This window comes from Agelaius phoeniceus, chromosome 4 (genome assembly GCF_051311805.1).
Source record: "Agelaius phoeniceus isolate bAgePho1 chromosome 4, bAgePho1.hap1, whole genome shotgun sequence".
Taxonomy (NCBI): Eukaryota; Metazoa; Chordata; class Aves; order Passeriformes; family Icteridae; genus Agelaius; species Agelaius phoeniceus.
Window position 1 is genome coordinate 49,850,205 of NC_135268.1, and position 26,867 is coordinate 49,877,071.

General features: G+C 36.8%; 1 protein-coding gene across 1 annotated transcript; it reads left to right on the top strand.

Annotated features, from left to right (window-relative positions):
* The first annotated feature begins 11,555 nt into the window (after positions 1-11,555).
* On the top strand, positions 11,556-26,867 carry YIPF7 (Yip1 domain family member 7). The gene is made up of 6 exons (XM_054633709.2): positions 11,556-11,638; positions 13,096-13,212; positions 14,399-14,565; positions 16,911-17,056; positions 21,475-21,656; positions 25,655-26,867. The coding sequence occupies exons 2-6, from the start codon at positions 13,097-13,099 to the stop codon at positions 25,815-25,817; spliced, it is 774 nt and encodes a 257-aa protein (XP_054489684.1). The 5' UTR covers positions 11,556-11,638; position 13,096; the 3' UTR covers positions 25,818-26,867.

Sequence of the window (26,867 nt, forward strand, 5' to 3'; positions counted from 1 at the left end):
TCTGGGGCTCTTTGGGCACTGCTATTGCTGCTGTTCTAGACTGTAGCTGGAGCTCTGTCTCCTAGGCCCATACTTTCGTCCTTTCCTTTTTTAAAACAAAGCAAGTTGCTTTGTTTTAAAATGTTAACAGTTGTCTTATTCTCTCAAAACAAAAAATCAGAGTTTTGGAGTTGTCATGTCAAGGCAGCCAAGCCTTAGCCATTCTCCAAGGAATCCCAGCTGTAGAATGCTACTCTGCATTTGTTCATTTCCCAGTCATTTCCAGAAAGGTATGAAAATAGTTTTTGTTTCCCCCAAAGCCATTTCCTTTCCCCCCCTGTAAAACATAAGTGGTATTGACAGAATTAATGAACCCAGATTTGCCATGTGGGCCACTAATAATTGATTCATGGTGAAGAAGATAGTTTGATTAACATCGTAGTTCTGCCTTCTGTTAGTGTAAGTAGATGAAGGTCAGCAAAGTACTTTTCTAGAACATCTTAAAATGCCTCATGAAAACATTGTCTTTACACCTTTTTTTGTTTTTAAAAAGCCATTAATAGTTGTAAGGTATAGTGAAAGAAAACGAGTTAAAAATCCTAGCAGGTGCATGAGTAATTGTGAGATTGTTATGCTTTAGGAGGTCTTGACTAGGTAAATGACAAAAGAGTTAACTGAATATTATATTTACCTTGTATTTTCTTCCTTCTATATGATACGGACCAAAGTTTTGTAGCTTATTTAGTATTGAACCATTTCTGCTCTTTCCCTTTGTTAAATATGTTCTGTTTCAGTTAATGTTGTGCTATTTCTATAGTACAGCCATTATTTATGTGTTAATATTTAATAGGAATACAGCAAGAGACATTCTGTAATTAGGCATGAGTAAACAGAGATAGGAAAGGCAAAAGATTGGCTTGTAACTATAAAAGATTGATTTTCTGTGCACGGATAACTGGTTTGTACAGTGTAAAAATGTGCCTTGGTCTATCACAAGTGGTTTTTTAACAATTTAATAAATATGCTGCTTAAACTTTTAAAAAATAATAGCAACATTTTTAAGAATGGGGCTCATAAACATTAAAAAAATGCTCTTTATCTTTTTCATAGTTCATTTATTTTATTTATCATCTACCAAGGTGGAGGAAGTGCATTACTTTTCTAGATTACTTTCAATGGACCTGAATTTTCCCAGATTAGTGGCTCTGATTCTGCTTTCTCATGGGGATTTTTAACAAACTTAAGTCACTCATGTCACTTAACTGTGAGCTAACCTGAAAAATATTCAGTTCTTTGTATGAAACCTATTTTACATCTATATCATCACAATAGATGCCTAAAATCAAGTGATTCAATGATAATTAGAAATCAGCAAAAAAAATTATTTAAGCAAACAATTGAAACAATGCTGTATGTATGAAAATAAAGACTTTTGTTAAAAAATACAGCTTCATTCAGACAGAGAGGTTAAATTAGTGAAGCAGCAATATCTTTCAGCTACCAGCAGTACATGAAAATGAGTACCTACTAGTTATAGATGTTTTGAGCAGTGCAGCACCTGCAGCATCAAAGTGATAATTATTTCCACATTTTTGTCTTATTTCATACTAAATCTGGAGCAAGGAGGGGTGTGGGGTATATGTGTCCCAAGTTTGCCTTTGATATTAAATTGCAAGTGCCTCTGTACATGTGGTGATTTTAATTACCTCTGCTTCAGTGAGAATAAAGATTGCTGCTAAACTGTAATATGCTGTATGCCTTGCCTATTATATACAAGGCCTGGAGACACATTTTCAGGATGCCAGAGGTCTGCTCAGTGATGTGTTGATCAATCCATTTTACCTATTCCTATCGCTCCTTTCCCATGGCACTAAAAGAATAAGGTTATGAAGGGTGAGAGTCTACAGAGAAAATAGTTCATTTGCATTATTACTTGTCCTTGAGATGTCATGCAAGACAGGCAGGTCTCCTTGCAGAAGGACAAACCTAACATCAAGAAGAGGAAAACCTAGTAACCACTCACTTTGATAGTCAGAAAAACATTAGTTCTAACTATTTAATTTGGAATGCCCATTAAAAAGAAAAAAAAAAAAAAAAAAAAGGGGACCTTACTCCCCCTGTTTCCATGAACTTGTGTATTTAGAGTTTATATTGACAGCAATCCTGTGAAGTGGCCCTGGTCCAGCTCCACCTTCAAAAGACAGTTTCTGAACGACTCCAGCCTGTTGAGCAGTTGGCATCTTTTCGTTTTCTTTGAGACCTAGGCCTTTTGGCCTGATTTGTTTGAAGTCTGAGCAAATCCTGCTTCCAAGCTCTTCAAGGAAATAGGTATTTCCTTTGTTGTTGCTGTAAATAAGTCAGTCTCTGTCTGCTGCAGTATGTTGTCCATTTGGCTTCCTTCCAAGGCAGATGTCTGCTATCTGTCCTCATTTTATGAGTTCCCTGACCAAAGTCAGCACAAATGCTGTAACAGAATGTCTTGTGTGCCACAGGAAGTGTGGCATGCTATGGCATAATGTATGTCTGTGTCTCCCTTTTTCTCCCACCCACAGGTCTTTCCTCTTCGATGGTTGGATCCATTCAATTCTCCTGCCCATCTTCTGCCTGAGGTTTAACCTTTTTTTGCATTTAGTAATTATAAAACAATTGCATTAACTGGGAATATTTGTGGAAATACAATACTGCAGTCCTTCTGCTTCCCTAGTATGGGTGTCTCAGGGACTCAGTACTTCCCCATGACAGCCTAGCAAAGAAATAACATTTTCTTAAAACTAGTCTTTGGTTTAGTGCAGCCAGCTTCAAGAAGTTTCTGACTAAATGTAGGAACTCGAGAGTGTAGGAACAAGAAAATTAAGATATTTAGAAAATAAATTTTCCAAAAAGATAAAAGACATTTACAAAATAGACAAAGCACATTAAAAAATGTTAAATTTTTCCGGTTTTCTAGAAAAAGGAAAGCTAGCCGGCCTGTGACTGCATGGCCTGTGTACTCAGCAATGTAGTTGCCCCCTGCAGAACCCATATCTGATGGGCTTGCCTAGGGCAAAAGCCATGTTTCCTCATCAACCTCCCACCATCCCAGCTGCCCTTACAGCCATATCACACTTCTCAGCACTTTAGTGGACTGGGAGCTGCTAGGTTTTTCTCTCAAGGAAGCACTGGTCACCCCTGGCAGCCCAATGCATACTTTGCAATACACTGTACAGGGGTAGCAGAAGGATGGAGGTTGATTGGAACACCAGCCTTCCTTAAATTTGAAAAAAATCAAAGACAGTATATAGAGCTTAATATGGCTAATTTCATTATCCATAAAAAAATGGCCTCACTGGAATTTCTGCATATGTATAATAGAAAAAGACTTTCCAAAACTCTTTAGACTCGACTCACCTCCATCTTTCCATTGATTAAATGTATACTTTAGGATAACTTACAACTCTAGAAATCAGTAAGAACATAAGAAATGCCCTTCTGGGTGAGATGAATGCTTTGCCCAGAACAGTATTTTTCCTTCAGCAGCCGAAGCAGGAGGTGCTGGAAACACACAGGCCTGGCCAAGGCCTCCAGTGCATTCCTCTTGCTCTCCATCATGTCTCTCCTGTCCTTTTTTCCAGCATGAAGAATTCCAGCCTCCATACTTTTCATCTTTTTTTTTGACATTTGTTATATCCTCTTTAATTCCATTGGTATGCCATCTCTTCTTAAGAGCTTAGTTTTGGAAACAGAAAAGATAGTTTAGCACTTTGTTGTTTAAAAATGAGGTCCCAATGACCAGGACAGTCCTGAGGATGACAACAGAATTTATTTAGCCATGTGAACCATGTCTAGAGGAACACAATCCATGTACCTTGCTGTGATTCAGTTCCCTCCAGACATAGATCAGGCCAAGGTCATTAATCCCAATTTTAATTGCTTTTCTCTCTCATTAAGTTGGCTGTATTAGAAAACTAGATCCATCCAGCTGTAGAGAAGAGACAATTAAAATCTTTTTGATGGTTATTGCCTGAAAAGAGTTGCAAGTGAAGAAAATATTTTTGAGCAGAAGAGAAGGGACTGTTCATATTGGACATATGTATTAAAGGTATTCCAAAAGCACAGCTTTGAGGATTTGATTTTCAAAACACACTATCTTGTGAATGATAATTGTATTCTTGCTTTTTATTTTCAATGACAATAGAAGAATACACACCTTCTGAATCATGTACTTAACTTTTTGGTCTATATAAGTTTCCTGTGAGCTAGCAGTATCTATATTCTATGACTTGTCCAGCGCAATAAATTAATGTCCCTGTTTGAAAATTACATTATATATTTCTGGATACTTCTTCATTCTGTATCAATAAATAAGAATTGTTTAATAGTAAAATATATGAGTGTCTTTTCCTTTTTATCTTTCAGAAAGGAGTTTTAAAAGGAGTAAAGTGGAATGCAGCAAGCACTTTAGTAAATCTTATCAACATTTACATTTTTTCCTTTCTTAGTTATCTCAGCAGAACTGTTTTTTAATTTTTTTCTCTTTACTTATCTTCATGTTAAAATAAAGATAACAGTAGAGAGCAATTAAAAAAATTAATAAGCATTTTTGAAAACAATTTTCCTTTCTGAATTTTGACTCTCAAGTTTCTACAACTATAGTTGTATTTATTTTCTTTTATTTATTCCACTGACAATCTTTTTATGTTGAGAAGAAGACAATTACCTTGGCTCCCTGTTGGTGGAATGTCTGAGGTTGGCTTTTAGCCAGTAAATTTCTTCTTCTTTCTCTATCTGTCTTACTATGTCTTCTCTATCTGTCTTACAATGGCTACTGTGATATAGAGTAACAACACATAAAACCTAGGCTAAGGAAATGAAGTCTGAAAACATTAGGAGTGAAATCCTATGTACAAATGTAATTTGAATTATACTGCTCATTCATTTTCATTCCTGATCAAATGCTTTTAATTTCATAACCATATTTTTTTAGTTACTTCTAAAATGATTCTCAGAAAACAGTGAGCATTTTTTTCACTGAATTTAGTTCACCTTGAAAATAAAACATATGGGGAGTCTCATCCCAGATACTTAAGACTTTGCAAATTTATAAGCAGCAAGGTCTTTATATAAGGTCTTTAATCACAGTGTGGACTGTGGCACTAATCCCTTGCTTGGATTACAACTGAGTGTATACTCTGTGTCATAACAAGCCTGCACCCTGGATGACCTTGGCTAGGATGAATCCTGGGCTCAGGGATCCCTGCCTCTCCATTTTGGCATTGAGTGTGTGGAATTTGCTTCTAAACAAATGTGGCTCATGTATCTTTTTCCTGTTCAAACTAGGCTGGGCCCAGGAAGATTCTGCCTGCCACAACAGATTTGGCCACTCAAGGGAACAGACCCTGTGCCTCCAGCCCCTTCCTTTCTATTAGTAGCAGGTGGGATCTGTGTGGGATCTGTGTGGGATCTGTCTGATGTCTGGGCAAGGTCAAAATATATTCAGCCAAATAGAAATTCATCAGGATGCCCAGTTTAATTAAAAGTAAATGCTTAGCTGGTGATTTAGTTTTATTTCCAAGATTTGGATTTATTTCCTCTTCCCTTTCCTCCCCTTCTGTCAGAGCAAAATAGAAACAGGCAACAAAGGCTTTTAATCTATGGCCTTCTCTTAGTTTAACATTTCTGTCCTATGAGACCACTACATATGTAAAATCATACAAAATAGCAAATATATTGACAGGTCTACTGCAAATTTTACAAATCGCCAGCATCTTTTTTCTGCTCTTCATCTGGTTCCAAGCACGGCTGTATTGCTATATACATAATTACTCTGGGCACAGACAAGAAGCTGAAATTTTGCCTGAGAAGCCCTTTAAGGATGCCAAATTCATTTATATGCTTTTCCAAAAAAGTAAAACTCACTTTATGGAGTTAACATTCCCCTTAGGCAATTTGTGATCCATAGATTATTGACACAAAGTGCTGTAACTGCACTTTTGAAACCTTTATAGCTTACACAGTCTGTATCTGCTTATTCTAAAGAAATAATTACAGTTGCCCTTAGGAGCTTCATGACCTCCACAGAGAAGAAACTTTTTTTCTTAAATATTGCCATATCTGCTGTTCCTAGCTCAATTTGGGAATAATAACTATGCCTATGCAGGATTCAGTATTGCAGTTTTGTTACTTCAAGAGGCCCATGAAAAGCAGATGTGCAACACATTTTTGAAATGCTGAATATCTTTATTGTGATTGTTTAAATAAATAGTTAGTAAGGCTGCCAAACTCCATTTTCAGTTTACCAGTGATGATACCTCCTTCCTGCATAAGACCATTCACGTTCTATTGAGCAAAAGCCCTACCACAACAACAAAATATTTTAAAAATTGCATTTTTTTGTACATTGACTATTGGTTCAGTATTCCTGAAAATTTATTTAATGCAAGCCAATATAATTAGATACTTGCACTTCAAACAAGTTTACCTCAAGAAATAAGTTTTCTATTCTATATCCTTAATTGTAATTTTTTTCAAATTGAGTTCATGTACATACCTATTGTACTTGTAAATATATATTGTAATTTATATGCCTCTATGTATTGATTGTCCCCAAGAAAAGGAAGATTTGAAAGAAACTGTGCTAGAGTGAAACAACAGAAAGGATACAAGAAAATAAAAAAGGAAAAATTAATGAAGTGAGATTTATTTATTTATTGCTATCTTTCAAATTCATACAAACCTTTATTTCTTAAGGACAAAGTATTGCTGCACCATGCTTCTTATCTACCTGTTTTGGCATTCTCCACAACAATTTTGAATTTGTTGGGTACTTTTGAATATGTTGAACAGAGAGAGAGAGCTCTTAATGCTTATAAGGTTTCTACAAATATCATGACAATGGGCAGCTACTAGGAGGTAAGAAATTTTGTTGGTACCTACACTAAGCAAAAGATAAAAACATCACTCATGCTTATTAGACACTAGAGAATTAAGCTGGGAACCAGCTCCTGTGTGTGATTCATACATGAAAAAAAAAGCTTCATCTGAAGGGGATTTTTTTTTGGTGGTTTTGTTCATTGGTTTGTTGGTTTGGTTTTGGTTTTGGTTTTTTTTGTGCTTCTGATAGAAAAAAGTCTGGATGGAGAAGATATATATTATGAATCGGAAACTGGAAGTCAGCTAACTCACAACAGAGGTAGGAGAACAAGGACTCCAATCAGAAGTAGAAGCAGAGTTTGAAGGAAAGGTATCACAGAAGTCATACAAAGCAGTGTTTTGGTAATTGTTGGAAGTGAGCAAATTCAGCCCATGGAGAATTAAAAATGTTATGGTCTTCTGCAGTGAGTTTCTTCCCTGTTGGATTTTAATCTGTAATCTTATGTGTTGCTTTCCTCCTTCACAAACATAAAGCATTTGAATGGTCATGTAAGTCAAAAAAGGAACTCCCTGTTTAACAATGACAATGATTGAATACACAAGGATGATCATGAATTCTTGTTTATTGGTTCTTGAGCTGCATAGTGTTTTTATGCATTCAGTAATTCTTGGTTGTTTTAACTTTCATGGACCTGTTCCAGATCCATAGAGATATTTAACATGCATAACTTTCTTTGACATGGCTTTCCAGCCGTCTGTCACTCATGAACCTTTTTTTTCCTAGTTTTGAACACCTTTTGAATTTTGTTTGTTTTACAGAAGAAAGAGGCCCCAGCTTTTCCCTACCCAGCAGTCCCTGTCACACAGTTTCATGAGCCCCTATTAAGGATTGCTTCTCCAGCCCAAGGACCTGACCTGGTTGTTGTTAGATGGAGCCTGTTCCACACACACCTCCCCTGCTCTTCTCTCAGCATGTCACCACCCTTCCACATACTTTCTGAGGGAGCACAGCTAGAACTGCTTATAATATTCAGCTTGTCAGTGAATCACAGATACATGCAGTGATATAATGATGCCCTCTGTTTTACTGTCTTTTCCTAATAATGACTAGCAGGAGAATCGTGTGTTTGATTTGTAATGGGTATTGATAGGTACAATTACTCATGCAGGAACCTGTAACTTCTCACTTGTTTGTTCAAGTCTAGCAAACTTGTTATGCATAAAAAAGAAAACACTAATAGCTTCAGATTTCTCTTTTCTTTTTATTTGCATCTTATCCACCCTCTGAAGACCGGTTACAGGAAAGAATTTATCTCTTGCAATAGCTATGTTAGAGTCATAAAATTCACTATGCAGCCACTTTATATAATGTAAGTAATTAATTTGGTAAAAAACACCCTATTTTATAGTAAATGGTATATTTCTTGGCAATTAAATTTTCCTCTCTTCTTTAGGAGCACATTTTAATAATGTCCATTTAACGAAATTATTAATGGGGCCTGTAAATGTAAGTAATTAAGCTTAAGGCTTGCTGAATTAATCCTTAATAAGATCAATTTTTACATTTCAAAAAACTATAAAATTTTGACTAATTATTATAATGGATTTGCCATACTCATCAGCTTACTTTGAATAATAAATGTAGGGTTACATAGCTGAGTCTAAAGCCAGAGTTCTATAGTCTTTTCTATCTTTTCCCATTTAATCTCAATTCATTCTATTATTTTTTTCAAAAAATGCTCACCTGAAAGTTTTAAAAAGTTGAAGTATCATCCCATTTCATAAAAAACAAAACCTGAAAATGAAAATGTAAACTTATGAAAAGGGATGACATTTCACTTTTTACTGCATCTATTTTCCTTTTCAGGAAAGCGGGAAAAAAGTAGGTAAATGAAGACCTAGGAGTTAACCTTTAAGAAAAGTTTTGAATTTCTTCTTGAAATTCTCACACTTTTCATTAATTTTCTTCATCTTTTTTGTATCCCCCAGCTTAAATTCTCATTTTCATCTTTGAGGATTAGACCTCATCCTAACTATCTTCCCCGTAGATTATTAGCATCCTCTGTACCTGCCATTCAAAGAAAGTAAAGTTACCTTCAAACTCTGTTCTAAAGGCTTTAAGTGCAATACTTTATTTTTCCTTTATGTTAATGCATCTGTGACAGCCTTGACTAGTGTGGTCTCTGAGTGATGGACTGAACATCAGGTACCTGTGACATACCTGAGTGTCTGCTAGGTGATCTTTGGAAAGCTTCTGTGCTATAAGGCATCAATGCAAATCCTCCCCTCTTTCCCAATTACATTTGAGACACATCAGATAGCATTTATTTAATCAGTGTAATGGGTGTCACACTAAGCAGGGATGGTTACATATCTATTGAACCAAAATAAAGTAAAAGGCTTTGTATAAATACGGGTCATCGGTGGTTACCCTTCCCAACTACAAATCTTGTTAGGAAATAAATCACTTTGAAATGAGCTCATTTCCAAAAGCCCATGTTGATTGGATTCATCAATGCAGTTAGTTATTATTTGAGCCCATAATTTGCTAGGATCAATCTCATGGGAATAGGCCTATAATTACTCAAGGCATCTTATTTAGCCTTTTACGAGATAGCATGTTTACTTATTTTTGATCTTCCCAAACTTTCCTGTTGTTTTGTTACTCAACAAAATAGAAAGGTTTTAACAATTTCTTCTAAAACTTTTAGGTACAGAATTTTAAAATGGTGATTTTAGCATTTCTAATAAATGCATCTGTCTTTTTGTTTTATTGATACTTTTATTTTTACATCTGATAGGAGCATGGCAGTAGCAGTATGATTTTGTCTGCTTTTAGTGCACTTGGGCAGTCCTTATTTCTATCAGTCATGTCACTTTCCTGTCAACTACTTAAACTTACCTTCTTTTTTTTTTTTTTGATCATCTACTTCTCATTTCCAACTAATATTATTTTCTATTTTTGTATTGTATGTGTCCATTTATACATGTATATCCACAGGGATATTAATGTAATATATGTGTATAGTTTGTGTATAATATGTATCATAATGATATGTTATATAATAATTTTATATAAGGAGAGAAATATATATGGCTCAATTTTAAGTTCCAATTTTTTTCTCTTTTTGATTTACAGGTAACTTTCTTGTCTAACTGTGGTATATTAAATGCCTATTAAAGTATTATTTGACCATGTTCCAATACAATTCATTGTATTTTTTCCTATTTAAACTTCCTCCTGGGAAGTTTTTTGTCTGATAATTATTCCCAGTTTTTGTATAGATGTATGTATATTTGTATTTCTAACAGAAAGTAGCAAAAGTAATCAAATCACTTTTATAGTTTAAATAAACAGGCAAAACTCAGGCAAATCAGGATTTTTCCATTCCTAAAAAGAAATTTTTGAATTACGTTCCTGAGGGACAGAAGATAATCCTGTATCATATCACCCCATGGATTCGGTATAAACAAGATGAAGCCATTTTATCTAAACTGAGATGATCAGACATTATAGAGGTTAGCAGTTTGCTAAGAGTTGAAAATGAAACTTCACCTTGGTGGACGTAGCTGCATGAACTGGTACTCTAGAAATAGCAAAACATGAGGGAGACTTAACAATAGCTGTGATAACTGCTGTAGTTAGATTACCCTTAATTTTCAGAATCAAATGTTACATTTTTCTTCTTTTCATTCTTTACTTCTGAATTCTTTCTAGGACATACTTACTGAGTAAAAACTTGGTAAACTTCATTTTAAGTTATTTTAAAATGCAGCTATGGTATAACTCTTCTATAACATTGTAAGTCGTACTACCAGTTAATCATTGTTCTGCTAATGAAATGGAATTATTTGGCCTTCAACATCACAGGATTGAATATGCACCTGAGGCATAGATTTATTATCAGATAATACATATAATTTAGTGTTGCATTCCTTAAATTTAACAGCCCAAGTGCTTTTTTGGAAACTACCCAATAAATAAAGAAGTGAAAAAAGCAGCCTTTTTTGTGGCTAGTCAAGTATGTCAAACAAAAGCAGGTGTAAATTGAAAAGTCATCTTTGAAGTTTAAAATCTATTTAAAAATCCAGCCTGTGCTGCTGTTTCCTAGTAGCCAGGACTATGGAACAGAGGTTCCTTGCACTGATCCTGGTGTGGTGGGTACTGCACTTCAAGAGACAGCTTTGCAAACAGAGAGAGCCCCTGGAGGAGCAGTGGGGCAGGGGGATGTGCCTGGAGAACAGGGCCCTGGCACTGGACCAGCAGAGGCACTTGGCCCAGCAGGGCGTTCAGCCTCCTTCCCTCCTTCCCTCTGCCACAGTGTTCCCAGGGAGCATCCCACAGGGAGCATCCCACAGCGAGCATCCCACAGCCATTCCAGGGCTCTGGCTGCTGGAAACACACCCTCAAATAAGTGTATTCAGCCCTCTGCTTTAACAGGTAGTATTACCCTTTTTAATGTCCAACAGCTTAGCTAATGAGGGCTTCACCAAGATCGTCATAAATACTTACTTAAGAAGGAATCTAGATTATTGAGTTGAAATATATGAAGCAATATTTGTTGATTTTGTTCATTTTTCTTCAAAGGTTCCTACCCTTCTCTGCCCATTGTTGTTAGCTCTTGTTAAATGCTGGCCCTGATATTGACAGGTTGTGAGGTTTTTTTCCTTCATGTGCATCTGTTCAAATATCAAATTTAGAATCTTATAAATAGCACTAAGCTCATCCCTGTTGAAGCAAGAGGATATTTTAGGTCTTCTTCAACATGTAAATTCAACAGACTGGAGTTTTCACCAAATATCTTAAAATGTAAGTAACCTTAACTCCAAATTCTTTTGGAAAATAAATGTATCTTTTCTGATCTAGGTTACATAGAGTTAACCATGCCTGGTTAAGCAATTATTTCATTCTGTATAGTGACAGCAAAGGACGTTAAATACTTACTGGAATTGAACTATTGAGGTAGAGCTACCAACTAAAGTTTCTTAAAACATGCCCTGTGTGAAATCTTCATCAAAAGAATGCCTAAGTGGTGTGCAATTCCAAATAAAGCCACAGGAAATAGCTTGGTAAATTAATTTCTATTAATTCACATTTAAAATGTAAAAATTATTTTGAAAACCTGCACAATTGATCAAGAGTTAAGAAAATAACATTAGAGCAATTTCTACTTTGAACTCTAGGTAAAATAAGGAAATAGGTCCCCAAAGATTAGACTGATAATGGGAAAAAAATCAGAAATTCTAATATGCAGCATTTTAAGGTCCCTGATGAAATAGTAATCTTTATCACTTTTATCTTACAAAGACATTTGCAAAGATCTTTCCCATAAGCAGAGTGTGTTTGATAAATATTGAGATAACTCTAAGAATAACTCTGAGGTCCAAAGCATATTTTGCCAATGGCATTTGGAAAGTTGGAAATGAGGACGAAAGTGAAAAAAAAAGTGAAATGTTAGGAGAGATGAATATCTCACATGAAAATCTAAGTAAGTTGGATATGGCTATGGATTCCAGTCAGGTTATGTAACTTCTCTGTGGGTTTTAAGGGCTTAACTACCTAAGTGCTAGCCAAGTGGTGAAACACATGCAGTAGGAAGGAAATATATGCTCTAGCATGTCTTTTCACTGAGGAATCATCCAATCATTGATCCAATTCAATCATCCAGTATGCTGTCTTTTACCAGTCATGTTGCTGGCCTGTGAGACTGTTCCTCTGCTACCACTGATGTGCCAGCTGTGTCCTTGAACAAAAATCACAGATTTTGTAAACAAATCTGGGTTTTTTCCTATTGTTTTATGACAGTCATATATAATATCGCAAAACACTGTAAATAGTAATTGTTTTTGAAATCCAAAGTACTTCCTAAAACCTTAATTTTTAAACATTGAGATATGGTCAATTTTTTTTTTTATTAAAAGTAGGAAAATGAACTGTTTAAAAAATATTTTGTAGATATATATCTTCCTTCAAAATTGCATTATTTTTGGCAACAATATTGAGATAGGAAGTCTGATATACCACTTTTAAATTAATATACTGTAATTTCCAGTAAAAGCAGATTAATTCCTCTTGTTACAGCTAAAGGAATTAAATGGTCTTTTTTTTGTCACTTCCAAATTATCATGAGCTTCTACAGAAAGATTCTCTTGAGTTTGGGGCTTTACAGTTTGCTATTTTAATATAAGTTTAGGGCAGTTCAAAACATAGATTTTGGCTTGTTGTAAAGGCTATTTATGATATTTGCAATCATTTTTTCTACCCAGAATGTCAAGTTTTGAGCAGTTTCACATCGACTTTTACCAGTCTAATTATACCATAGAGGACCAGGAAGAAGGTTGCAACAGCTATGGCTCAGACAAAAACCTCTGTGAAAGCAGAAAGTAAGTGTGGGTGTTGCTTCAGCTTCCCTCTCCAACAGATGGTGGTTCTGGGGCCAGCTTTGGGGCTTGCAGCAGCAGGAAAGAAGTTCAAGACATCATCTAAACTTTCAGAAAGGCAGAACAGAATGTTTATAAGTGAATTTTTCTTTTTAAAGGCTTTGATTTTGTGCTACTTTTATTAGTAGAGGTGTTACAGCTTGTTTACCTGACAGGAGTAACTGAGCTTCATGTTATTAATGTGAAATTTAGGCCGCATATTGCAGGAAATTCTTTAGGATTCTTCTGAGATTCAAGGACAAAATTTAAATGTATGGCTCTTTCATTAGCAGTATGGGTCTGAGGAATGTGGCCAGGCTGCTGGGCAAAAAAGCCCCAAGTGCCTGGGTGTGGGAGTGGGATAGGTGTGGAGGGTGCAGGGGCCTGGCAAGGAGCTCTGCCCGCTTGAGAGGGAGCTGCAAAGGCACGGGCAACAGCTCAGCTCCTATTACCCACAGCGAGCACAGGACCCAGAAAAATTCCAGCTTCCTCACACTGAAAATAGCTGAAAAGTAGGTGGAACGTGGTGAATAGCTCTAAGACATGTGAGAAACAACTGCTCACTTTGAAAATTTAAAAAGGTTATTAAACCTTAACAAAAATACAACAAAAGGACTACATAAGGAAAAAGCTGCAGTGCTGGGAACTGCCCTTGTGCATATCACATCACTGGTTCATCTTCAAGATGGATGCTCAGTCTTTGATACCCCTGGGGGTTGCATCAGCCAGCCCTGGCCCCTCCCAAAGTCTGTCAGTCAGCTCTTCTTGGCCATTTATCGGGGGATTGCTGCTTTCTTGTAACTGGATTGGAGATCAGGTGTTGCCATGCCGCACCCCCTAAGCAAGCCCCTAAGCTTTTCCATTCCCAACTGCCCCGGGGAAGGGGCACATGTGCACATCTTCTTTTTTACCTGTCCTAGACAGCCCCAGCTGTCTGATGGCAACAATACAGGGGGAAAAGGGAACTAAGGAGAAAACAGAGGACATCTAAACTGCAATAGCATAACCATACATCACTAAAGCTTTTCTTAATAGTCACACAATAATTATCCCTTAATTGCGAGAGCCAGTCATCTCATTATCCATTTATCCATCTATAACAGGCGTTTCTCAGTGTAGTGATGAGTTTGTGCTTTGCTCCTTGTCCTAGGAGGCAGGCAGAAGAGCAGCCTGCAGGCGGGGCGTTTGTGCCATCGGACATGCTGCTGTCCCCGCAGAGCTACTCGGGCAGCATTCTGCAGCCAGCCTGCAGTCCCGGCGCTCCTTCTCAGCTTGGTTACGTGGATGGATTTGACGAGGAACCCCCTTTGCTAGAAGGTAAAACTGTGAAAAACACCTTCACTCTCTTGTGAAAATTTTAAAAGTTTAATAAAGGACAATAGGAGACAAGGACTACAGAGCAAAGGTTATTGGGGCCGGGTGGAGCAGGGCACTCAGCCAGGAGCACACTGTTATCCTCGGGGACCCCCTTTAAATACCTTATCCCTTACATCAGCCTCTTGCATATTCATGGACTCTTACTCATAGTAAACTTTTCCTTCAAACTAGTTTACATGTTTAGCATATCTCCTCTTCAGATTTGCCTTTTTAGAGCATGTGTATTCTTTGGTTGTGCTTTTAGTCTTTTTTTATCATTATCTTCAGTTTTGGCTCTGCCTCACACTGTCTTCAGATGGTGAGTGCTGATAGATGGCATATCTGTAGCAGGTGTTTTCTTCATATGTTCGTTGGATGTTATCTCATCTAAGCAGGTATTTTAACACAAGTATATCAGCTATTTCACTACTATGTCTTAGCTTAATTAACAACTATAAATAAAACTATATCATTATAACAAAGTTACTTTGACATTGCACATATAAAATCCATTTTAATATATGTGAAAAGCCAATATTATAATATGTATTTATAACAAAACAAATCCCACAGATAACAGGCAGGATTTCTGGGGGTGCCTCTAACTTTTCTCTGCCAGCTAGAGGATGGAACTCACTAGAGAAATTGCAGCAGAGCTGGCAAGCCTCACCCTGTGAGCTTCAGCCAAAACTCCTGGCAGCCAAATCTGCATTTTCTCCTTCGAATTCGCCCTGGATTTCCTGCAACCTTGTGGCCTGGAGCAGATATACTGTGCCACCGCTAGATGACAGCAGAACAATAGTTTTGAATTCATTCACATTTCCAAAAATTGTTTCCACTCTTGTGTTATTCCTCCATACATATTGGAAAATCTATAACTAATGAAGATGGATAATCATCCTCTTTTGCATATCTAGTTATAGATTTAGCAGTTTGCAGATGCTAAGTCGCTTGTTTCAGTGGGGAAGGAATTGAGAAAGCTGCTTTCAGTTTCAATTAGTTGATCGTTTAACTATATGAGCAATGCCGTTCTTTATGATGATTGACCATTCTAATGCTAGTGGCTGATTTTGTTGCTACTAAAATACTTGTGCTGTATTAGGAAAAAAAAAAAAAGGAGAATTTGTCTGTAATTATTTCAGCATAATATAAAATGAGCATATTCAGCCTGCTAGTTTGCATACTGGAAGGCAGCTGGAATTTTTACTACTCAGAAGGGACTACGACTGCCTTAAAGCCAGCAAGATCATTCTGTTTGATATAGATAACTGCTAGATCTCTACCTCTAAAACCCCCAACCATTTAACTCACCATGTGGTTCACCCTGGGAAAAGGATGTTGTAATCCAACTGCTTGTGATCTGCAAGGCTTTAGAGATATTCCTGTCTGTGTACCATATAAATCTGAACAAAACCACACATTTTAATGCAGAATAGCTTTATATATGCAATGTTTTGACTGAGCTCAAGATGATGGAGAGGTGGAACAAGGTAAAGACTTGGTTTTCCTAACAGATCTAACTCATTGTCAGTCTCAGCCATTCTGGCAGCAGATCTGAACCTAATTTTCCCCTTACTGGAGAATCTCAGGGAAGATGCTTACTTGTGCAAGCTAAAGTGTTTCTCCAGAAGTTATAAGATAAAGATTTGCCCCAGCAAAGTTAAGGGCAGGAGTCCCATCACCTTTAATGGGACAAAATATTCTTTTGTTTCTTGGGGTCTCACTAATTACTTTTTAAATGCAAATACCCTCCACCCCAAAAAACCCACAAAAAACAACCACATTACAAACCCCCAAGCTTATAAAGCACTGTATAAAGTAGTATAAACTTGCCTTGAAGGAACAAATGTCATTTTTAAGTGCTTTTGGCAGTTCAGACTTAAGACACATTTCTTGTCAGATTTTCCAGAATTAAAGCATATATCTCTGTCCTCAGTGTTGCAGAGTATCTTAAATTCTGCAGTTATTGTTAATGTGTTTTTCAACATTTATGTTAGTGTGGCATTAGATATGTGTGGTTTATATATAGGAAAAACAAATATTAACTCAAAAATGCTGAGACCATTTTTTGCTTCACTGACTAAAATCGGATTTAATACATTAATATTCCAATTTAGAATGAAAGCTGACTCTCAAATATACTGAGTACATAGCAGGGACATTATGTTCCTAATACAGAAAATGTCATCCTACAATATTATCTTCACTGAAGCATTTGTTTGTAGTTTTGTGGTGTCTAATGGAGTTTTGTAAAAGTGTTCTTTTCTTGTGAGCAATTAACAAAATCCTGAAATTTCTTGTTGCAGAACTTGGGATCAATTTTGAGCATATATGGCAGAAAACATTAACAGTTCTAAACCCAATGAAGCCTGCAGATGGCAGCATTATGAATGAGACAGACCTCACTGGACCTATGGTTTTCTGTTTGGCCCTTGGAGCAACGTTGCTGATGGTAGGATGTCGTATAAATCTTCAGGGATTTCTTTTCTAACAAGCTCATGCCTAGGTGATAATGAGTGTGAAACTGCAGAAGATGTAGTAGCATAAAAAGAGTCATTTGCTGCCAGTTATTCTGGGATTATGTGTCAAAAATTCTTCCTACTTTCAAAGCACCTGCTTAAAATTTAAATGTAATGTAAAGGTGACACAGGTAAAGTGATGTATTACTTCCAGTGGAAAGAGGAGACCACACCATTTTTAGGGTGGGATTTAATATGAACAAAAGGACAGATCTGTGCCATATATAATCTGGAAAGGCTCTGAACAGGTTTTAAAGGAGGGAATAAAAAGGAATAGCAGGCCAGCCCAGTTTTTCTAACACTCTTGCTACTTTTTGGAATTATATTCTTTCAATGTTATTTTAGAGAGTACAGAGACAGATAGACTAAAAAAAAATCTTTATACAACTAGAATAATTAGAGAAAAAATAAATTGAAACAGTCTTTTTCCACCAACCCCTAAACTTGCAATGCCTTCCTATAAATTTTGCTAGTTCTTATTTTATATTCTTTGTTCTGTATTGTCTGCTTAACAAAATATAGTAGCCTGTATTTGACCTCCTTCTTCTGTATGAATGTAGCTTTCCTACAGGAGGAAAGTTAACAGGGCTGTCCAGAACTCCAAATTCATCTATATATCCCTGGCAACAGGGGCTCTCCAGTGTTGCTGAAGTACAGCTCTGACTGCCAACAGCAATTCATCAGACAGCAGTAAGGTGGGACCATTCTGGGAAGGGCTTTACTGCCCTGCAACTGAGGTGAGAGGAAAGGGCTCTAATTCTCCATTTCCTCTGTGACAAATAGTGCTGAATCAGAAGATTCTTGAAAGTTCTTACTCAATTTGTAATGTCAGTGCGGTACCTTGAATGTGCAAACTGCTATATAAATGGCAAGTAGTATTATTATTTATGTTCCTATAAAAATAAAAATCTTTTAAAAGGGTGGAAGGGCAGGAGGAAAGGGAATAAAAGGAAAAGAAGGTGGGAAGCTAGAGAAGACAGGCTATTTTCCACCTGGAGAATTAAATGTATGAGGGTAGTAAAAAGAGAAAGTTGAATTAATTATAATCAAGAAAATGAAAGGAAAGCTAAAAGAAAGAATGGAAAAAATGTTTCCTGTTGACTTTTCTCCCTGAATAGCCAACAGCTATAATGAATATTAAACTATTATTATTAAAATAAATTACTTTAATTATCATACTTTTGCTGAGATATTATGCATTTTAGGTGTCATTAGAAAACCAAGTATTTTCAATGCTCCAGTTTTAGGGCAGCAGAACACCTCTGACACAATCTAGTGTTTTTGTTCCATAACTTCCCAGCAGTAAGCCTTCAAGTTTATCTTAGAAATTCAGGCTACCATTTTATCTCAGATGTATTTGAATACTAACGTGTCTCTTCAGCTGTGTAAACTATGATATCCTTCTGTACTTAAATAAGTATCTTCTGATAGCACCAGAAACGTAATTTGGTTGAGAGCTTGTTTCTAAAAACAATGTATACATTTTCTTTAGTTTCAGCTTTTTAACTATGGAAAATTATGCAAAGATATTCTTCAAAGGGTAGCAGTCCTTCCAGAGAAAAAGAGGAAAGGGCTGCTAGCCTGGCAGCAGGACTTGTTCCTCCTCACGTTAGTGTAAAACAGGGCAGCTCCATTGTAGATAGAGAAACAATGGCAGCCCCAAATTTAGCAGAAGCCCAAGTCTCAGCTGCTTTGCATTCTACTCTGTCATTTGAATGAAATCAGATTTCCCCATCCTCTCCAGCCAACAGTGGTAGTACCCACTCCAGGCAGATGCAAGCAAGAACACAAAGTCTGACTTTCTGCTAACCTTGCTTCTTCCACAGGACAAATTTAGCTGTTTCCATTCATCAAAGCCTGTCAGACTAATCAAGCCTGATTCTGGTTTTGCTTACATCACTGTGAACAGGGAGTATTCCCGTGTGTGCGAGTCAATATATTCACATATGTTAAGTAAGAATAAAATCGGAACCAACATGTTCAGCTGTTTTTTTGGTTTTTTTTTCCTTCTGTCCTTTCCTTTTGCACCACAAATCCAACATTTCACCAACTGGAGATCTCAGCTAGCTGCTGGTGCTAGTTTCTCCTTCATCTCTGGCTCAAGAATTTTTTAAATCTTAAACTAAGCTAATAAATAAATAGTGCTGTGTAGAACAGTCATATATACTGAAACAGTCTAAAATATATCTTATAGTTGATGCATTTGTTTTGAGACAGAATTGGTGTATAGCAAAGGCTGCCCCAAACCATTGTGAGTGTTAAACTTACTGTATATCTTTAATGACTGAAATTCTAGCTGATAATCATCTGATCTAGTACTGTTTTATTTAGTTATCATTAGTTTTATTTGTTCAAGCAATTTTCCCTGATTATTTTATACCACTAGTATGCACATGCCAGCAGAAGAAGTCTGTACCTAAGTAGGAAGATTTCTTATGATGTGATTTCAGAAATAGATGAATCTTTATGGTGGAAGACAGAAATGGGGAAAAGGCCAGGATGCTGGAAGGATAGAGGCAACCTGGCTGTACCTGACTTAACCTTGAGGACTGGGAGCAGAGGAGAGCTCAGCAGTGAGCCAGGTCAGAGTGCAGACAGGATAATGGTGCTGATGTAAAGTCAAGTCTTATTAACTCAGGTTGCCTTTCATGTTCATGAACTGCTCTCCAACGAGAGCTGGTGAGCTGCCATCAACCTGCAGCATCAGGACTTCCAAGCTGTGTCATCACCAGGCCTTCTCCATAGTGCTGCTTTATGTCTGTCCAGCTCAAATACTGCTGGCATCCAGTGATCAGTTTCCACATGCATGGATACAGAAAGAGAGGTCAGAAAAGGGTCATCAAAGTTGATTTCCCCCATATTTCATTAAAATGTAGGGATAATTAAAGTCAGAGGTCTTCTCAATCCTCCTTTGCCATCATGGGAGATAAACTAGCAAGTATCACAAAACATGATAAAAGCTTCAACAATGTTTCCACCTAATCCATCACAAGAGAATCCAACCATAAGCCACAGCATTATTAGGAAACTGAGACCTTCTATTAGTTTTGAGTCTTATGTGGTTTATCATATGCAATATATATATATATATCTATATATATATAATATGGTGTGTGTGCAACATATAGATTTTGTGTGTGTGTGTATGAACAAACACATTTGTGTTTTATGTATGTACATACACCTTATTATGTGTCAGGAAGGTGATGCATAGTGGCCCCCCATGGTTCTGAGTTAATGGTTAAGTTCCACGTCTGAACTTTCTCCTTCACGGGTGCATTCTATCATTAGGATTCAAAGTTCCAAGAAAAAAAATGGATTTCTGATTTATGAATGTTTTTCTCATGTACAGATGTGAAAATGACAGTATTGCATAGCTAACTTTCAACATTTCATTTGTTAGAAGCTTGAAGAGAGACAAAAACATATTTAACAGTCTTTTGTGATGGTTTATTTTGGGGAGTGAACAATGCCCTTATGCCTGGAGGGATCCTTCAAAATGATGGCAGGAGATGAAGGAATTGGTGGTGCTGTGGCCACAGTTGCCTGTTTTACTAGCTTTGTGTATAAATTAGAAAACATCAAGCTCCAGGCTGCCAGGCTGGTACCTTTCACAGGCAATAAATTCAAGCAAAGGAATAAAACCTAGAAGGGAAAAAAATCTGGGGTTTTTTTTCATTTGTTAGAACAAAAAAAGAACATAAGCTGACAGTTACCACTGAGTTTTATGTTGAAATGAACATGTTGTGTTGGTCTAGGCACAGAAATGTATCCTTCTCATGGTAGTCAAGGGAAAAAGCAGTCGCTTTTGCCCTGAAAACCACCATAATTTAAGTAAAATATTCCCAATTTTTTGCAGACCTGTTTATAGCTGAAGGTTTGTTATAAAATGTGAAGCACATCAGGTAAGCTGGGTCATCATGTTACTTAGGACACTTTTTCACAGCCCCATATACACTTCTTGAAAAGATATTTCCTGAGCCTAAACTGATTTTTAATGACTAAAATGTGCTTTCCATAATTTCTTCTTAGTTTGTTGCCAGTTAAACTTTCCCAAATCTCCCAACCAATTCCAGTTGTGTTCAGAGCACAATGACAGTAAGACTCACAATCAGCCTTGTGACTTTAAGTTAGCAACAAGCACATTTTGTCAATTGCACCTTGGAATTATTTTTATGCAAAAATCACTCAAAAGTATCGTCTGTGGTTTGCAACTGAACTGATGCAGGTGAAGCAGAGAGAGAGTGTCAACAACAAGAAGTAACAAACCTAAACCTAAATCTGTCTTCTGCTAGCACTTAGTGATCACTGCTCACTTCTGCCAGCTCATGCTTCCTCTTATTTATTCCAGGCAGGGAAAGTTCATTTTGGCTACGTGTACGGGATGAGTGCCATCGGGTGCCTTGCCATGCATGCCCTGCTGAACCTGATGAGCGTCTCAGGAGTCTCTCATGGCTGTGTTGCAAGTGTGCTGGGCTACTGCCTGCTGCCCATGGTCATCCTGTCCTCTGCTGCAGTTCTCTTCTCACTGCAGTAAGTACCGGCCTATGGCAATGGGAATCCTGGGAAGGACAGGAAGTCAGGTGGCTGCTGTTGTGCAAAACATTTTATAAGTGGTCGCATAGTAAATTTTGGTTTCTGAAACTGTAACACCAGTTCGGTTGTACATATAGGTAGAAGCAGACAAAACTGGACTGTATTTGAGAGGGCTGTATGCATTCATTTTGATGAGTCTTCAATTCCACTTCTTTCTATTTGGACTGAGAATGCTTTTGATTTTTGCAGCAGCCTCAGATGTGATTTTTGTTTTGCAGAGCCAAATTCAGGTATCAATTTTAAAAGCAATTGCTGAACTTTGGGTTTATATAGCTGGTTCTTTTGCTTCTTTTTTGTTCATAGCATCAGGCCTCCCATCTTTTTGTCTCCTTTCCTACTGACTTCTGTGGGACAGAATGAAATAGCCAAGTTACCCTTAATGATGTGGAGAATTCGGACAAGATATAAGTAGACTTGTATATTCTGAGGTATAGTTGTGCCTAGTGCAAGCCTGAAAAAAACAGAATACTTTGAAAAACCAAATGTGTAGTGATATATGTATCTGTGCACATGTGGGGGGTTGTTCAGTCATATTCTTTTTGGCAAGCCTCTCATTTCTCCTCATTCAGGAAACCCTTTGAAACACAGTGTTTATGTGCGAACTCCCTGTTCGCACACCACAAAGTACAAGCAAGTTCCAGATCTTGCCTGAAGGCCTTGAGCAGTGCTTTTGTCTATTGTTAACATGTTATTAATGATGGTTTCCCTCCTTAGTCTTTTTTGTTCTCTCATATTTTTAACTCTCTAGTCTGTAACATATGGAACCTAACAGCTGATGAACGAGAAAATGCCCATGTTTGTTTTCTTTGGAAAAGCATTGTTCTTACATATGTGCATATTTATTTAACATATGTGCATATTTATTTATTTATTTATTTATTTATATTTTAAGGAAATTATATGGTGGAATGAATTTTTGGAAAAAATTCTTGTTGCATATTTCTGAGAAGCTATGATGGCTTAACCTGACTATATCCCATGTATTAAAGTGTTTCTGAGCTGTCTTTGCTAAGATGGATGATGACACTAAAGAAGCTGTTTATTCTTTGTTCTCCTGCACTTCCCATATTTTCTTGATTAACCTGTTTAATAATCCAGCCTAATAAAATGTGCAGATACATAATCATAAGACAGATGGGGTGAATTCCAAACCAGCTGTTACAACTGTGCAGGGTACTGTTTTCTGTACATGGAATCCCCAGGCAGATACTGCACGTTTGTAAAATGCTGTGAATTTACAGAAAGCCCATCTTTTGAAGATCTATAAATACTAAAATGTGATAGCCTTGACAAAAACGAACTGGTATTTCTGAAATGAATTGCTAACATTAAGTACCTATTGACAGGGTTCTGCAGTCCTTTCTCATTTGGTTTATGAAACTGCTTGAGCATATCAAGTACCAAGGTTAATTATTGCAAACATGCTATTAAAATTAAGTGGCAACTTTAAAATCCAACATACATTTCATTTTTTTTAATTTTAAAAAATATTTTAAATGGTAAAAGAAAGAGCAATACATTTATGATTTTTAAAAATATTTATAAAAACATTACTTCTATTTCAAAGTTCAAAGAAACAATCTGGATTTTTTTTCACCAAAAGTATACATAAGATAATGCACTCATCTATGGCAAAGATACATAGTAATCTAATAATTTTCAATTTTCATGATTAGCTATTTCCCTGTAAATAAATAAAGTAAAATATGGAACGTTTGGAGTGCTGAATAGTACCAAGGAGAATACCAGTTCTCTTACTCAAATTTGCATGGAACTAGATTTGTTTGTGTCCATCTATACTGTTTTCATGTGTGAGCCCAAGTCTATTAGGTTGTTTTTCTGGGAGAAATATCAATAGACTTTTTTCCTGCAGAAAGCAACAATTCTTTAATATCAAATACCCAAACAGGATGATAAAACTTCTTCCTTAACTAAACAGGGAAGGAAGTTAATGTAAGCATGAAGAAAGCAATTCTTACACCCAGCTGATACAGAGAACCCATTTGGTGACAGCATCTGCAGGATGTGAGGATGTGAGAGAAAGAGAAGTGGAAAGGGTCCACTCACATTTGTCCCTCTGTCTCAATCTTACACCAGTACAGGCCCAGTCGTCTTGGCCACTGTAAGCATGACTTGTGCTTTTTGCCCTTCTCCCATCTAGAGTATTTGACCCTCATGGACATGCCAGACAGAAAGCTCTCTGCCAAACCATTCATTTTAGCAGTATCACATTGTTAGACTGAGGACTGAATTTGTAAGTGCACAGAGGTACTCTTGATTCCCATATGATTTTTATGCCACCTTTCCATCCTGCTCTCTGCCAGTCCTGGAACAAACCATGAGAAGCCATTGGACTTCAGTGCAAGGCAGAGCAGCCACAACTCTAAATTGTGCCGCATTGTGACAGCCCCCTAAGAGTCATTATGTTAGCTGAAAATTGTCATTGCACAGTATGTTCCTATTGCAGCCCATCCCTCTGCCAGCCTACCTGCTCAAAGAGCCATCCCTGCCAACTCTGTATTTCTGGCTCACTGTTTAGGTGAGCAACTTAGCATCTTCTTGGAGGAGAGACCAGCAACTTACTTTGCAAAGCCCAGTGGAATTTCTCTAAATGCCACTATATTGGTTTAAAAACACTTAAACTGAGGATATTAAATCACATGGTTTTTAATGTTTTATTTTTAACTTGTTGAAGTTGCAATGAGTTGCTGAGTCACCATGTAATCAATTCTTTCCTTCCTGCCTCAAAGGCCCAAGAGCTGGCAACACCAAGTACATTATTGGCCTGGTGACTGGATTGCTAAGAAATCAACTATTTTATGTGATGTGAATGCATTAAGTAAACTAAGTCAATTACATAAGGACAGCTTTATTCATCATGGTTTAGTTGCAATAATTATATTAGAGGAGATAATTTCTGGTAAAAGGACCTACCTGAGTATGTATACACAGTCAGTTTTTCCCTTGTGCTTCTGTTATGCTGATGATTTGGAAGAGTGAGGAGCCAGGAAGGCCTTTAGAAAGAGGCAGAGGTTTATTCTTTCTCCAAGTCCTTGAGACTGACACAGCTAAAGTGTATAAAGTAGCTATCTCATTATGTGCTTCAGCAGTGTATTATGCACATGATCTCATGCATTTTACAGAAGCAGGCTGCAAATAGAGTTCAAATAAAGCATATGTGGAACATTATTTATTGGCAAGATTTTGTTCCCACAGGGTTTAATAGTGAGCCCTCTGTAATCTGCAGGAGTATTTCAGCGGGCTTTTAACCATAGTCCCATAATCATCAGTTCTCCAGGTCTCCCTTCTCCTGGAAGGGAGCAGAGTGTAACTTCAAATGGGCTCAGCTGTCACCAAGAGGTAGGGTGGAAACTTACAGTCCTTTCAATGTGCAGAGAAGGATGCCGAGATAAGCAAAATTTTTTTCCTTGGTGGTTCTTTTCCCACTCCTTACTTTATGTTTAGTGTGCGCACTTTTTTAAAAGGCCAGTCAGGCTTTTTCCTGGGAGACCTTTCTGCCCATCCAGCTGGTGTGAGTCTTTCAGAGCCTCTCCTGAGTGTCTAAGGCACCCTTAAATTCTGTTCTCTGTGTTATAAACTTGGCTAAATTTAATATTAAACTTAAGCAGCTGCATCTGCTGGAGGCCCAGATTTATTTTTAAATGTGCAGTGCTCTTAGCAGTACTTCTGATGACGCTTTTATCCAGGCTGAACATATTTTTTTCTGTTTGTGGTTACAATTTTCATTTGCTCTCATGCTTGACTTTGATTATGTCAGTTAGTTCTTGGTTCTTCCATTGGGTGTTACCTATCAATGACATGAACTTAAGTTTGGTAAGATTTGATGCTACATTTAGTAATGGACTCTGTCCAATTTAGTGTGGACTCTGTCATGTTTCTTTTGTGTTGTTTTGTTTTGTTTTGTTTTCTCCTAGGGGGACCCCAGGAACTGTGTTAGCTCTGTTTATTATTGGATGGTGCAGTTTGTCAGCCTCCAAAATTTTTACGTCTGCATTGGCTATGGAAGGACAGCAGCTCCTGATTGCATACCCATGTGCTTTACTTTATGGACTTTTTGCACTTCTGACAGTTTTCTGAGAGGTATTTTCTGGTAGTCTTCTCACAATCTGTTTATGGTTGTTGGAGGGACAAGGGTTTATTTACTTATTTTCAGATTGCCTAGAGTTAAGTTCCATTAACAAAATTAGATTCTCTGATTTACTGTTTTTTTTCTCAATGGCTGATAATGAAATAAAAAATGAAGCTAACAGGTAGATAGTCTTAAAATAATGGTGTTTTGACAGTCTTACAGCTTAAAGAAAAGAAATTATATTGAGAAGGTAGTAAAAGTGCAAAAAAAGAAATCAATTATAATTAAAATTAAAAATCCTGTTCTGAGTATTTATAATATAATACATATGCTAGAGAGTAACTAGAATGCAATTATGTAAATATTTAATGGACATTGTAAATCAGGTGAAAATCCATATTTGTTTGTTTTAAAAAACCACCTTGTCATCTTATATAATTACTAATTAATGTCCAGAATTTATATGTTTGGATTTGAGGTTTTTTCTGTGACAAAAGATTGAGTGACCCAGTTTTGTGACATTGAAGAATTGGCCAGGAGCAGGCTGATACAACAGAGGGAACCTAGGAATGTTGTCTTGTTTTTTCTTTTTTATTTTTAAGAGGTGCTGGTGTCCAAAACATTATTATACTGTGTTTAATGCACAGTAATGTTTTATTTGAAAATTTTCACTAAACCACTGCCTGCTGTAACTGCAGGAAAGCACCAAACAAAATAAAGGCAACCCTAAAAATGTCTCCTGAAAGAACTGTATTTGAACAGGCAAAATACAAATCTCCATCATTTCATCTGCCCCTCAAAAATTTATTTCCTGTTTTTAGTTTTAGGGGAACCAAACATTTCTATAATGGCAATAAAGTACAGAATGCACAAGATGGTATTTTAAAATATAGTATTAGAAATATCAAGCCATCAAGAGGAATTGGAGATGAGTGCAGTCACAACATAAAAAAATCTAAGTACGAAGTAGAAGAGAAAATGAAGGTAGAAGGAGCTAGAAAAAGTAAATGGATGAAATAAATGGAAATGTGAGGGAAATAAATGGTACCAGATTATTT

Bases quoted from the DNA above. Each gene is read 5' to 3' on its own strand.
- YIPF7 (XM_054633709.2), top strand. From the start codon at position 13,097: ATGTCAAGTTTTGAGCAGTTTCACATCGACTTTTACCAGTCTAATTAT. The intron at 13,213-14,398 runs GTAAGTGTGGGT...TCCTTGTCCTAG, and splicing joins AACCTCTGTGAAAGCAGAAA to GAGGCAGGCAGAAGAGCAGC. The intron at 17,057-21,474 runs GTAGGATGTCGT...TATTTATTCCAG, and splicing joins TTGGAGCAACGTTGCTGATG to GCAGGGAAAGTTCATTTTGG.